Source organism: Centrocercus urophasianus, unplaced genomic scaffold (genome assembly GCF_019232065.1).
Source record: "Centrocercus urophasianus isolate 14NV4802_14NV808 unplaced genomic scaffold, USGS_Curo_1.0 seq_5, whole genome shotgun sequence".
Taxonomy (NCBI): domain Eukaryota; kingdom Metazoa; phylum Chordata; class Aves; order Galliformes; family Phasianidae; genus Centrocercus; species Centrocercus urophasianus.
The window spans coordinates 8,683,214-8,696,484 of NW_024885088.1; the positions used below are offsets into that span (position 1 = coordinate 8,683,214).

Here is a 13,271-nt window from a genome sequence, read left to right on the forward strand (position 1 = left end):
AGTCAAATGAAAGAGAGCAAAAGAAAAAAAAAAAAAAAAAAAAAAAGCTTATGTTTGATACCAGATAGAAAAAAAAATAGTGAATAATTTTGTAACTAAATAGATACACTTAAAAAAGGAAACAGAAAAGAAAAAAAGGTGGTTTTTTCCTTCTTAGATAGCTTTTAAATTATTGTGGCAAAATGTTTCAGATGCTACAATCAGTGAAATGTCTGTAGGCTAGATTGCTTCTCAGTAAATACAGTTTTGTCAATCTGCTCAGATTGACCCTTATACACTTTGGCTGGAGAATGTTGTCATTTACACAGGTGCAAGTTTCTAGATTTACACAGGTGTAATAGAAGAATTTGGCAGAGTTTTGCTAGTTTTAAGCTTTAAAATATCAGGTCAACTGTCATAGTTTTATCAAGTTTTAATATATTTCTGTGCTGATGACACTGCTTCACAGGTATTGATAGAACAAAGAATTTTGCAGTGTCTAACTAAAGCCTGTAACCTACTAACATCTCTGCCTGTGAATCCAGGACCACTAGACTTAAAATCTCCAGGTGTCTTCTTAAAAAGTGATTCATTTATTGTTTAGTACTCTTTTCATCATAAATACTCATTTCTGAAACAAACAAGCAAACAGCTAAACACAGCCTACTTTCACAACTATTCCTATTACTGTTGTTTAATCTGTATAGCCAGCATCCCATTAGTACAGTACTTTTATACAATAATCAGAATAATATTGTTTTAAGTCAGAAAAGTTGTTGATGAAATTTTTGTACATTGACAGGACAAACGAAAAGCAGATAAGGTATCTTGGAACAATTTTAACATCACTTTACATTTATTAATTTTCAATTTACTCACATCCCTTTGTAGCTTTTCCAAGCTTGTTTGCTATACCTGAAGCAATAGAAATGTGACAGTAGGAATGATTTTAGTTTTGATTCAGATCCTAGATCTTCTTGCCATGCTAATCTGTGTGGCTCAATAAAAGACTGCTAACCAAACATGCAACAAGGGAACTTGCAGATTCTAAGTGTTCTGGAGCTGATCTTCAGCTGTTTGGTCAACTCCAAATTATCTAAGTGATTCAAACAGGAGAAATAAAAGGGAGAGCTTAGCTGGAGTGAGGTGTGTGCACATCAAGTTTCACTTGCTTAAATGAGGCAACACAGATATCAGTCCAACAAACTCACTGCTAAACTCACACCGTAATGAAGGAATCAGACCCAGAACAACTTATTCTCAGATTGTGATGTATCTGTAATTTTTTTTAATTTGTGTTTTTGGCTTTAATTTGCTGTTTTCAAAAAATCAGAATGCAATTTAGAAATGAAGAGGGGAGGCAGAAATCTAAATCTGAGAAGAAGAAGAAGAAAAAAGATACATTTAACAGGTCATTCTCTTCACAGAAATTACAGTGGATTGCTCTTTCTGGATTTAACAGTAGAGGCATGGGAAATTTTCAGATGTCACAAGTTTGCCGATAACACTTGAACATATGATTAGCTTTCGTGAGCTGTCTTTAGAAACCTTATATTTTTTCCCCCTACACCTTGCCCAGAGATCCTACGTGCTTTCCTTCCCCTGAGGTTTTGGAAAACTTAAAATGTTGCTTTGACAAAAATCAAGGATGTGGACAAGTTTTTTTTTCCTGTGTGATGTCACTTTTCCTGCTCTTCATAAGCCCCTGCAAAGAAGGGAACTTATCTGAGGATTCTTGCTCCAGACGCAGACAAACAAGGGAAAGTGAGAAGCAAAAGGAGTATCAAGTTTCAGATACTGAACAGCCACTAAGAGCTGAGAACCATGCCGCACACCAGTCTCTGCAGCTGCCTGGAGTACATGCTGCTTGTGCTCTGTATCCTGAAGGCTGCAGTTGGCTTCCCCAACTCCTCTCCACTGCTGAATCCCAGCTGGCGGAATGGAGATCAGCTGATGCACTTGTACACTTCTACAGAGAGGAACAGCTTCCATCTCCAAATCAATGCTGATGGCCACATCAGTGGTGTTCCTTACCAAACCATTTACAGTAAGTAACTTATTACGGACCCTCTGTCTTCATGGGAGCAGGGGAGGGCTAACTAGAATATTGCTTTCTCACTACCTGTAGAAAATTCCATCTTCTTGGGTGGAAAGCAAAGAGAGGAGCAGAGCTATGGAATCAAAAACACAATTATAACACTCATTTTGTTTAAGAAATAATTTTCTTCAAAGAAATGTAACAGGTGAGGAATATCTTTGTTGAAGATAACTAAAGTTGTGCGGTTCCTGTGATGCTCTGCAAGTAAAAATTACCTGGATTATCCTTCATTTCATGATTTTACTCACAGTTTCTTGTGGAATTTTTTATTAGTAGTTGATAATGACATATCCCAAAGGGCTACTTTCCACTGCAGTGATAGCATTGCGCTGAAAAAAATCACCATAGCAGTTGTGAAAACCTGATTATGGTCATAAAATATTTTGGGGTGGAGATATTCTAACTACTAAAATTAGGTCATTTTCTTCCAAGTGTATCAGTACCACTCTTTATTGAAAATTGGTTTATAAGAGAATCTATAGATATGTGTATTTAATGCAGATGCATGGCAGAAAATCAGTTGTGCATAGAATGTGGGTAATTAAGCATGCAACAGTTGATAAAATGGGGGGAAACTGTGAAAGTCCAGACTGTAATAAGTGAAGTGCTAAGACTTTGGAGTTCATCAGAAGTAATTGTTCCCTTTTGTAACTAGAAGGTTCTATCATAGTTTATTTTCATGGAAAATTCAGGAATTCTTTGCTGGATACCTGCCTGAACATATTAGCTAGTTAAAAAATAAAGAAATAAATAATTGAAATAAAAATAAAAAGGTGTAATTTGTCTTGGTTTTGTTGTAAGCCATTTTTTTAGGACACAGAGTTCTTAGATAGGATTCCAAAATTACTTATCTTTTAGCAGTAGCTATGCACACAAGTAGCTACGCATCATAAAGTCATTTTTATTACTACTGCATAACATGCCCTTCATCCACACAATTATATTTAATAAGCACATCTTGTGATACTTGTGCAAAATAATATAAGGAACAAAAGACAATTTTAGAAGTTTAATTTATCAAAGAGAAAAAATAATCAAGTTCCCCTATTTCTCTTTCAAGGAATTGATGAAACACTTGTAGGATTTTCTGCTCTGTCTTAGTGTTATTTTTCCTGTATATCTATGGGTTTTATAAAATATGTTTTTAGGCATGTTGGGCAATAATCAGGGAGATGCAAAAGAGAAAACAGCCAGTAAAAAATCATGTTTTGCCATATCTGTCATGAAAAAAAATCCACATATATTTGAAATGCTCACAGGAGGGGTTGAAATCAAACAGTTAATGAGTTCATGAAAGAGAGGATGACTGAATTTCTGCCAGGTCACCACACTACCACTGCCACCGAGATTCCAGGTAAATAAAAAGTCCAAAGTGCTGCTCAGGCTGGGAGGAGGCTGGATGTGTACAGCCCTCCTGGGTAGAGACTAAGGGTTACAGGGGACACACTCTGTTTAAGAAGATGGCAAGCCATCCACCATGATCCACAGATCAAGGAAAATTACTTTTCAGCCTTTACTTAGTACCAATAAACCTGGTCTTGGAGTACTATAAAAAACTCTTTGAGATGGATGTGGCGAAATTGGAACTGTTCTAAAAGAGAGTTTTCAGGATAGTCAGTGGCCTTGAACACAAACAATTTTGGAAAAGGTTGAGGGAGCTAAGCTTATTTAACGTAGTAAAATGTAGTTTAAAGTGAATATCATAGGGCAGCCATAAAGATGAGGCAATCAAACTCCCTCTAGTCATGGCCAGGGACAGAACATAGGAAAAACTGTCCCAGAGTGGGCTTGGGTCTTCAATTGGGATGTCAGAAAAAAAAATTGTTTGGAATGTTAGTTCAGCACTGGAACAAGGCATCAAGACATGTAGTGGCATCTCCACTCTAGGAACTTTTCAAGGATCAAACAAAGCCACATCGAAAGTGATCTAGGGTGCAAATAGTCCTAAATGACATAGAAGATGGGTTCAAATCCATCAACGGACATTTCTAGTCAGTGTGTGGACCAGTAAGGCAAGAGTGTGGTGTCAAATGGGATTCTGGATTTGACATATTTGCTTTCTCAAACAGGTGCTCTAATGATCAAGTCTGAGGGTGCTGGCTGTGTTATAATCACAGGCGTGAAGAGTGGACGCTACCTATGCATGGACGTGAAAGGAGACATTTTTGGATCGGTGAGTTACTTTTACAGATAACAGGCACAGGCACAGTCTGCTACATACAACCCATTTCCTCAGCTAGGGCAAATCTGTACAACTACAGCAGTAGGATGTAGATTTTGGCAAGCTGAGAACCTGCCACTTATGTTAAACTTTCTCTCCTCTTTGATTGTTCTGAATTGTAGAGCTGATAAAGAGCACATCTGAGTTCCTTCTGGAATATATGAAAGCAGAAAGAGATCCAATGAGATCTTGAATCTTGCTGTGGTATAGATTCACAGTAGCTCAAACAATGTAGCCCTCTGATGAAAGCAGTGTTGGCTAAGTAACATCTCTGTTGAAAATTCCATATTGGATTAACATGAGTTGTCTGAGTTGCAGACCTGGAAGATCAGAAAACACCTTCTGCAGGATCTCATCTGTCTTTTCTTCTTTAACAGGTGTTTGTCCTTCACCAAATCCCTTTGTTGACATTTGTCTTTTTTTTTTTTTTCTTCTCTAAGCATTATTTCAGCCAAGAGGACTGCGTGTTCAACCAAAGAACACTGGAAAATGGATATGATGTGTATCAATCTCCCAAGCACCACTTTCTGGTTAGCTTAGGCAGAAGTAAGCAAGTTTTCGTCCCTGGTATGAATCCACCACCGTACTCCCAGTTTTTGTCCAGGAGAAACGAAATCCCTTTGTTTCGATTCAACACACCTGAACCCCACAGAAACACTAGGAGTGCAGATGTTGATCCAATGGATCCTCACCAGATCCTGGTCCCACAGAGAAAGGTCTCTGCATTAGAGTCTCAGCTGCAACTGCAAATGGACTTTTCCCATGTGCCCAGAGAACCCATGAGAGTCAATCAGAACGATGTGGTCAACCCAGATGACCCACACGCTATGATGGATGCCAGGAGATATGCTAGTCCTCGCTTTTACATTACAAGATAATGGCAACCACTTGCAAATTGATGACATGAATGAATATAACAGACAGAAGTGCCTAAAACACTCAATCTGATTTCTAACCCTCAGGGTGGGCTGCTAGAAACCCGAAGAACATTGGAAAAAAAAAAATTATTTCAAATTTTGTCCTTATGCATGACGGTTTACTGAAAAAGGATGTTGCACTCTGCTTTACTGAAAAGACAATCCATTTTCAAAATGTATAATAGAAACTAAATATTTTAAGGTCTGAAATACCCTTAGTATGCCTAAGTGAAAAACAGAATTCACTTGAATGTAATGATGAACTAGTGTTATGTTACTGATGTGTCTGGAAGAAGACTTGAGCCCTCTAGGATTAGAAACTCCAGCAGAGGCAGAGACTAGCTCACTTGCAAGCACAGCAGACTAACTGACCAGCAGTGTGTTATATCATCACATAAAACTTGCTATATATATTCTTAAGTGTTGAGATTGGAGCTTCCGTCTCTTTTCGTGCCCATAGGAGTCAGAAAGTGACCACTCTGGTGACCAAAAAAAAAGCAGTGCATAAGGAAAACTGGAGTAGCTGACAGGGATCAAATGGCCTTGTGTAGACAGTAATTTCTGACACCTATCGAATCCAAGCTGAGGTTTGAAAAATGAGTATTTGAGTCTCACCGTTCTCTCAAGTTCTCTGTCACATCTCTCTATTCACTTAATTATAGCAAAACAATATGGAAATGCAATATAGAAACATTCATTAGTTTTGCATGTTTCTAACCCAGAGGGAAGTACCAGGATCAGTATATGCCAAATAGGCTAGTTTATTTTGCCCAGTGCTCTCCAAGAAAAAAAATCCCCTCGGATTATGCCTCATAGGCGAATTACTAACGGTTAATGCAGACTCACATCTAATGAGTAAAAAATTAAGCATGTATTTAGAAAAGGAGCATCTAAGTTTGACATCAAAGTTTTTATCTAATTCTAAGCAGACATCAGATGCTTTATATCTGTAAGAGTGAAATGACTTCAATATTATCAGATTTCTAAATGTTGACAAAATCTAGGCATCTAGATTGACATTTGTCGTGGGTAAGTTAGTTACCAAACTGTAAATTCCATGTATATATTTGAAGTTTACCAATCTTTAAGTAAGATAAGATATTTGCAGAGTTGAGTTTTCCTTCCAATTTAGGTGAAAAATGGTTAAATTTAGTATAGCTTCACTGGTTTTAATGGAGCTACATAGAGGATTCTGAATATTGTATACATATTTAGCACTTCTTCTCCTTTATCTCATCTGCTTGTAGTCATATATTCCTGGAATTTTAAACATATGTGATTCTGAAAAAGTGCTTGATATACTTCAGCAGAAATCAATAGCATTAGAAATCAACAGATAGAGAAAATTCCAGCATGGCAGATATGTGAAAATATCTTTGTGTTTTTTGTGTGTGTGCACTTTCTTCCATTTTATTTAATAGCATATTTAACAGCCTGACACCAGTCTGAAAATGATGTGTTTCATCCAGCTTTTTTCATAGAAGTAGCACACCATAAGATGTCAGGCTAGATTCTAGTCTTTCTCTTCCTACTATTTAGTGAAGTAATTCACTGAAGCCACTGAAGTCAGAATTGTGTTACAATATCAAAAGTAAGGCCCTCTGTTTGTTTTCATGGAAATTGCTGAATATTCACTGCAAAGTCTGTCCTGCTGACAGCATTTTAAATAATCTACACAAACATATATAAATATACACACATAAAATATCTTTTCATCTACAACCTCCAAGTAGTTACTTTAGAATAACCACACTATCTCATTCTGCTGTAATGAAGGTTTTGCCAGATAATGTGGTTCTTAATTCATACAGGATTAGGATTGGATCAAGTGTTATGTCTCACAAATTATTTATTATTATCATGTTTATAATTAGTTTTTAAAGGAAAGACGTTATTCTAATGGATTGGGGAATTGCAGGTCAGGGAGATAGCTATGTGTTTTCTTGCTTATTCAAAATACCACAAGAATTTTTACCTTGTTGCCTGTACAGTGGGAACACATGATTTTATGTTCTATTTAATAATTTTATTTAATTCCTTTACCATTGTTGGCTTTCTCTCCTTGAGAACTTTTTACTGCAGTTACAGAAGCAGAATTTTTTTCTGTGCTCCACAGAGTTCTCTAGGACACAAAGTCAACAGACCTACGGAAGTTTGAATCATGAGAAGTTCTGTCTCAATCCATATTAAGCTTTGATGACAAAAATCTCTAAGGTTAAAACTCTATAATATCTCTATCAGTGCATAAGAAGACAAAAAGTGTTGCTCAGAGATTTAATCCTTGTGTGTTGAATGAATGCACAGTAAATTTTGCATCAAAAACACGTTTCCAACTATAAAGAACTTTATCAAAAGTGTCAGGAGAATTATTTCTTCAATGGAGATGCTGGCCATCACCAGCTAGTTAGAAAGCATTACATTTTAAATATTGCAATATTTATTTATTTATTTGAGTGGGTTTTATGTCCTACAGAATATTTATAAATATTTATAACAATGAATTGTGCTGACTATTATAGTGACTATTAAAATAAAAGAACCAATAAATATTTCTTTCTCTAGAAATGGTCGATTTTATGTTGTTCATTTGGGCCTACTGTTCAAGAAGAACTTGCATGAACAAACAGTACTACTTGTTCCTGAAAATGTCTGTCCTACTATCCTCTGTGATTCTCAGCTTTAAAAATTGAGGGTTCCTGGCTGTTTCATGCACCACAACTGTGAAAACTAGGTGAAATATGATGAGAAAAACAAAGCCTTAGTAGGTATAAACAGATTTGGAAGGGATTGTCATATCTACTGGCATCAACAAAATAGCAACGGAAAACTACTGGTCTAGCAGTTCAGTCTTGCTAGGAAAAGTGATTCTGGCTTCAAGGTCTTAGGATTAGGCAAATTACTGTTGCTGCTATTTATTTTACTGCTGTATTCCAACACTATTCGTATTGCTGTACTCAGGCTTTGTTTTGCAGCAGGCACATCATGGATTAAATAAATTGCAGAACATTTCTTTCCCATGGTGGTCCCCAGGCCTACAAAGACCTAACAGAGATCTTCAAAATGACTAAGTGCTCTTGGGTCTGACAGATTATTTCCTTGCAGTGTTCCCTCACCATGGGTAACCTACGGTGCTCAGTACAGTACAGTCAGTGTTAATGAAAGCCATCGGTAGCATCTTTCGCATCTTCCATGGTTTCATTACCAAGAGAAACATCATGTTACTAAGTACCACTTAGTACTGCTGCATTTGATGGTATGAAGATAATGGACTTCAGTGGGAGAAATCAGGTAGGTGGGGTTCTCTCTCCTCCAAGATCCCCCTCTCCTCCCATTGCTATAATATTAGATCTATGGCCTTTAAAGGAGGAAGAAGCACAACAGAAATATGCAATATGGATTGAAACATATGTGAAACCTCATAGATGTCAAGGCATTATACAAAAATCAGTATTATCACTTAGTTTCCCGCATTTAAAATCTTGGTACTGACTTGGGAACTTTTGAGCACACTCAAGCTGTGCACAGGGAAATAAAAAGAAGCATGCTGCAGAGCAATCATGCAGCATAGAAGAAACAGACTTGGAGATGCCTGGAATGTGTGGATGACAACTTCTTGACACAGGTAGTAGGGGAACAGACTAGGGATGTGTTGTTTGTTAACATAGAAGATCTGACCTTTTCAATGACCTACTTGGATGCATCCCATGCATTAGAGCACTGGAATGTAGGGGAGCTCAAGACAGCTGCTTGACATTCAAGCACCACTTCTTCCAGTCTCAAGATCGGTGCATCCCTAAGAGTAAGAAATCAGGCAAAGCTGGCAGGAGACCCCATATGGATTCACAAGGAGCTCATTAAAAATCTCAAACAGAAGAAAAAAGTTTAGGAAATGCAGAAAAGGGGTCTGACCAATTGGGATGAGTACAGGAATGCTGTCAGCGCATGCAGGGATGCAACAAGGAAAGATAAGGCCCACTTGGAATTAAATCTGGTCAGAGAGGTCAGGGACAACACCAAAGGCTTCTTAAAGTATGTCAGTAATGTCAGTAGCAAAATGAAGACTAGGGAAAATGTGAGTGCATAGCTGAATGAGGCAGGTACCCTACTAACAGGACACTGAGAAAGCAGAGCTAATGAATGCCTTTTTTCTTTTAAGACTGACTTTTGAGAATCCCAGGCCCTGGAGACGAGACAGAAAGTCTGTTGAAAGAAAGACTTCCCCTTGATTGAGGAGGACCTGAACAGACATCATCTAGGTAAACTCAACACAAAAATTCATGGACCCCAACAGGATGCAATCGCGAAGGCTGAAGGAGCTGGCAGAAGTGATTTCTGAACCACCCTCTATCTAATCTATGAAAGATCATGGAGAATGGAAGAGGTGCCTGGGGACTGGAGGAAAGCCAGATAGCCTCACCTCCACTCCCAGTAAAGCAGATGGAGCAGTTTATTCTGAATATCATCTCCAAGTTAGTGAAGAAAAGAAGGTTATCAGTAGCAGCCAGCGTGCATTCAACAAGGGAAAAATCATGCTTTACTAAACTGATATCCTCCTATGATGTCATGACCAGCTAGGTATGTGAGGAGAGAGCGGTGGATGTTGCATACCTGGACTTCAGCAAGGCTTTTGACACTGTTTCCCATAACATCATTGTAGGTAAGCTTAGAAAATGAGGGATAGAACAGATGGATTGAGAGCTGGCTGACTGGTAGAGCTCAGAGGGTTGTGATCAGTAGCACAGAGTCCAGTTGGAGGCCTGTAGCTAGAGGTATGCTCCAGGGATTGATGCTTGGTCCAGCCTTGTTCAACATTTTCATCAATGACCTGGATGAAGTGATAAAGAACACCTTCAGAAAGTTTACTATGATGCAAAGCTGGGGGGGTAGTACCTGATGCAACAGAAGGCTGTGCTGCTGTTCAACAAGACCTGGACAGACTAGAGAGTTGAGTAGAGAGGAACCTGATGAGATTCAACAAGAGCAAGTATAAAGTCTTGCATCTGGGGAGGAATAATGCATCAGTACAGGTTAGGAGCTGACAACTGGAGAGGAATTCTGCAGAGAAGGAGCTGGGTATTCTGGTGAACAATAGGTTGGTCATGAGCCAGCAGTGTGCCCTTGTGGCCAGGAAGGCCAATTCTGGGTACACTCAAAGGAGTGTGGCCAGCAGGTCGAGGGAAGTGATCCTCCTCCTCTGTTCTGTCCTGGTGAGGCTGTATCTGGAATAATGTGTCCAAGTTTGGACTCTCCAGTTCAAATGACAGGGATCTTCTAGAAAGAGGGCGATAGAAGTGATTAAGGGCCTGAAGCATCTCCTGTCTGAGGAAAAATTGAGAGAGCTAGGTCTCTTCAGCCTGAAGAAGATAAGGCTGAGAGGAGGTTGCATCTCTGTCTACAAACACATAAAGCACGGGAGTCAAGATGGTGAAAGTAGGATCTTCAGTGGCGAGCAAACAGTTGAACAAGGGGCAACAGGCAGAAACTGGATCGCAGGAAGTTCCATATTAATGCAGGGAAATACTTCACTGTCAGAGTGGCAGACCACTGGGATAGGCTGCCCAAAGAGGTTGTGTAGTATCTGTCTCTGGGAATATGAAAGACTGACATGGACACCCTCCTGAGTAACCTGCTATTGGGAACCTGATCTAGCAGGGGGAGTTGGACTTGATGATCTCTAGAAATTCTTTCCAACTTCTACAATTCTGTGATCCTGTGATTAGTACAGCACCAAAGGCAAGAGCATGGCTGATACTGGCAAAGGACAATCAAGGAAATCTATACTGTTCCTGCGCTTTTCTAAAAGCAAATATCTTTAAATGAAACAAAACTAAACAAGCAAACAAAAGCAACTAAAACCTTCATCCCTATCTCAGGGCCAAACAAATTGTAGGAAAAAAACCCCCAAAAACGTCACTTTTTGCTAGAAGTGTCTGTAAATAGTGACAATAAAGAATGATACTTGAGCAGCAGTATGAATGATGTCCAGCTTAGGGCGTGAGAAAGGCTTATTTAGCCAAGAGAAGTGAAGGGTCTGGGGAAACCTTATAGCAGACTTCTAATATGTAATAGGACTTAGAAGAAAGATGCAAAGGAATTCTTCAACAGAGTGTGCTGCTTCTTACTTTCTCTGCCACTCACTGATACTGTCCCACAGAAAAATCTAAATCTCCTCTGAACGCTCTTGCTACTCATACAGCAGTGCACACCCCTTAGTTTTACATTTTTGTTACATGATGTCATATGGAATGGAATATCCCTTTGACCAGTTTAGGTAAGCTGTTCTGGTTTTTCTCCTCCCAGCTCCTTGTATCCCTCAGCTCCCTAGCTGGCAAGACAGTATGAGAAGCTGAAAAACTGGAACCTCCTTGGCTCTGTGCAGCTTTTCTCAGCAACAATTAGAAACAACAGTGTGTTATCAACATTGTTTTTTTCTCCTACAGCATCATATCAGACACTACGAAGAAAATTAACTCCGTTCCAGCTGACATCAGGATGATATCTACCCTTTATTCCATATAATTTACATCACAGAATCATAGAATGGTTTGGGTTGGAAGGGACCATTAAGATCATCTAGTTCCCTCTACCAGGTTGGTCAAAGTCCCATCCCACCTGGCCTTGAATGCTTCCAGGGATGGGCCATTCACAGTCCCATTGGGCAACTTGGCTCGTATGATTTACCTTCCCAACAGAGAATTTCACTTGTTAGCTTTTACAGTTAGCAAAATGTGTAGGAAGGCACAATTCAGAAAGAACAGCTTTCCTAAGTTAAGTATTGCCCACTCCTCAAAGGTGACAAAATTTACACGCAGTTTTGCAGGCGCAATCTCATTACCTCTCATATAATAGCATTAATGACTCCTTACCTCGACCAGAGACACCTATCAGGATTTGGCTTATCTAAATGCAACACCACCAACTACTCATCAAAGGTCTATACTACCCCAAATTATTCCCCTCTTTTGTTGTTTTCAACAACTTTCAGCTTGTAGCATCATTACTTTTGAAGTGTATGAGCTTGCAGTCTGTAGAAGCTTGTTTCATGCCATTCCTTTAATCCTATTCTCAAATTCATTATTTCCTCCTCTACATGATATTTTGACCAACTTAGTTGTTGGTGATGCCTTCTGACATTTCCACATTCCTACATTTTTTTCTTCAAAGTCATTACAAAAAAAAAAAAATGCCCAAAGAAGAACTTTGATCTCCAACACTACTTCTTACTTATATGTGTGTAAATTGCTTGCATGACTTATTATTATTATTATTTTTTTCCTTAGTAACATTCATCTTTTCCAGCCGAGTTGAGGATTTCCATCATGGCATTGCATTAAGTGTTCAGTTAAAATTCATTTGGTTCTTATTCCACCACTGTTCCTTTGCCTAGGCGTAAATTATTTAATCAAAGAACCATCAGTTTACCTGTGTGAACTACCTATGGTAAAACCTTATTTAGTTATATTTCAGGTTTCATTTATTTCTCTGTCTGTAATTATATTCTTCAGAATTTGTTCTAAAGCTCTGAATGTTATCAATGTTCAGTTCAGCAAGATTATTTTGTCCTCTGTTCTCAAATAAAATATTTCCTATTCTCTAGTCATACAGTCCCACACTAAGTTTGACAGATATATTTAAAATACTTGCATACAGATCTGTAACTTTATACGTGCTTTCAGAATTCTGAAATAAAGATTAGTCATTTCCCCTGATGATAGCTTATAAAATTCAAATTTTTTTTTTGCTTTACAAGTGGTATGTTTCCTATTCTCATTCCCACTACCCATCCTTATTTATCCTCGTGCTCAATACTACTGTAAATGAAATAATGCATTTTGGAAATAAGGTTTAAACTTCTTAATGGCTATTCCATCCACACCCTGTAACAGTTAAAAAATTTCCTTCCTTGCTCTCTAATTTAAATACATACATATTTCAAGACGTTTTTGTTACTTGTTCTATTATGGAAATTCTCATAATTTCATATCTAAGATACAACTTCATGTATGATACAGCCTTCTCACTGTTAGTGACTCTGAGATGATTATTCATCCAACTG

General features: G+C 38.3%; 1 protein-coding gene across 1 annotated transcript; it reads left to right on the top strand.

Moving 5' to 3' along the window:
* Window positions 1-1,749: 1,749 nt before the first annotated feature.
* FGF23 (fibroblast growth factor 23) lies at window positions 1,750-5,341 on the top strand. The gene is made up of 3 exons (XM_042835050.1): window positions 1,750-2,026; window positions 4,147-4,250; window positions 4,739-5,341. The coding sequence occupies exons 1-3, from the start codon at window positions 1,804-1,806 to the stop codon at window positions 5,174-5,176; spliced, it is 765 nt and encodes a 254-aa protein (XP_042690984.1). The 5' UTR covers window positions 1,750-1,803; the 3' UTR covers window positions 5,177-5,341.
* Window positions 5,342-13,271: the final 7,930 nt, after the last annotated feature.

Coding starts and splice junctions, on each gene's coding strand:
- FGF23 (XM_042835050.1), top strand. CDS start 1,804: ATGCCGCACACCAGTCTCTGCAGCTGCCTGGAGTACATGCTGCTTGTG. Junction 2,027..4,146: donor TCCTTACCAAACCATTTACA/GTAAGTAACTTA, acceptor TTTCTCAAACAG/GTGCTCTAATGATCAAGTCT. Junction 4,251..4,738: donor AAGGAGACATTTTTGGATCG/GTGAGTTACTTT, acceptor TTCTTCTCTAAG/CATTATTTCAGCCAAGAGGA.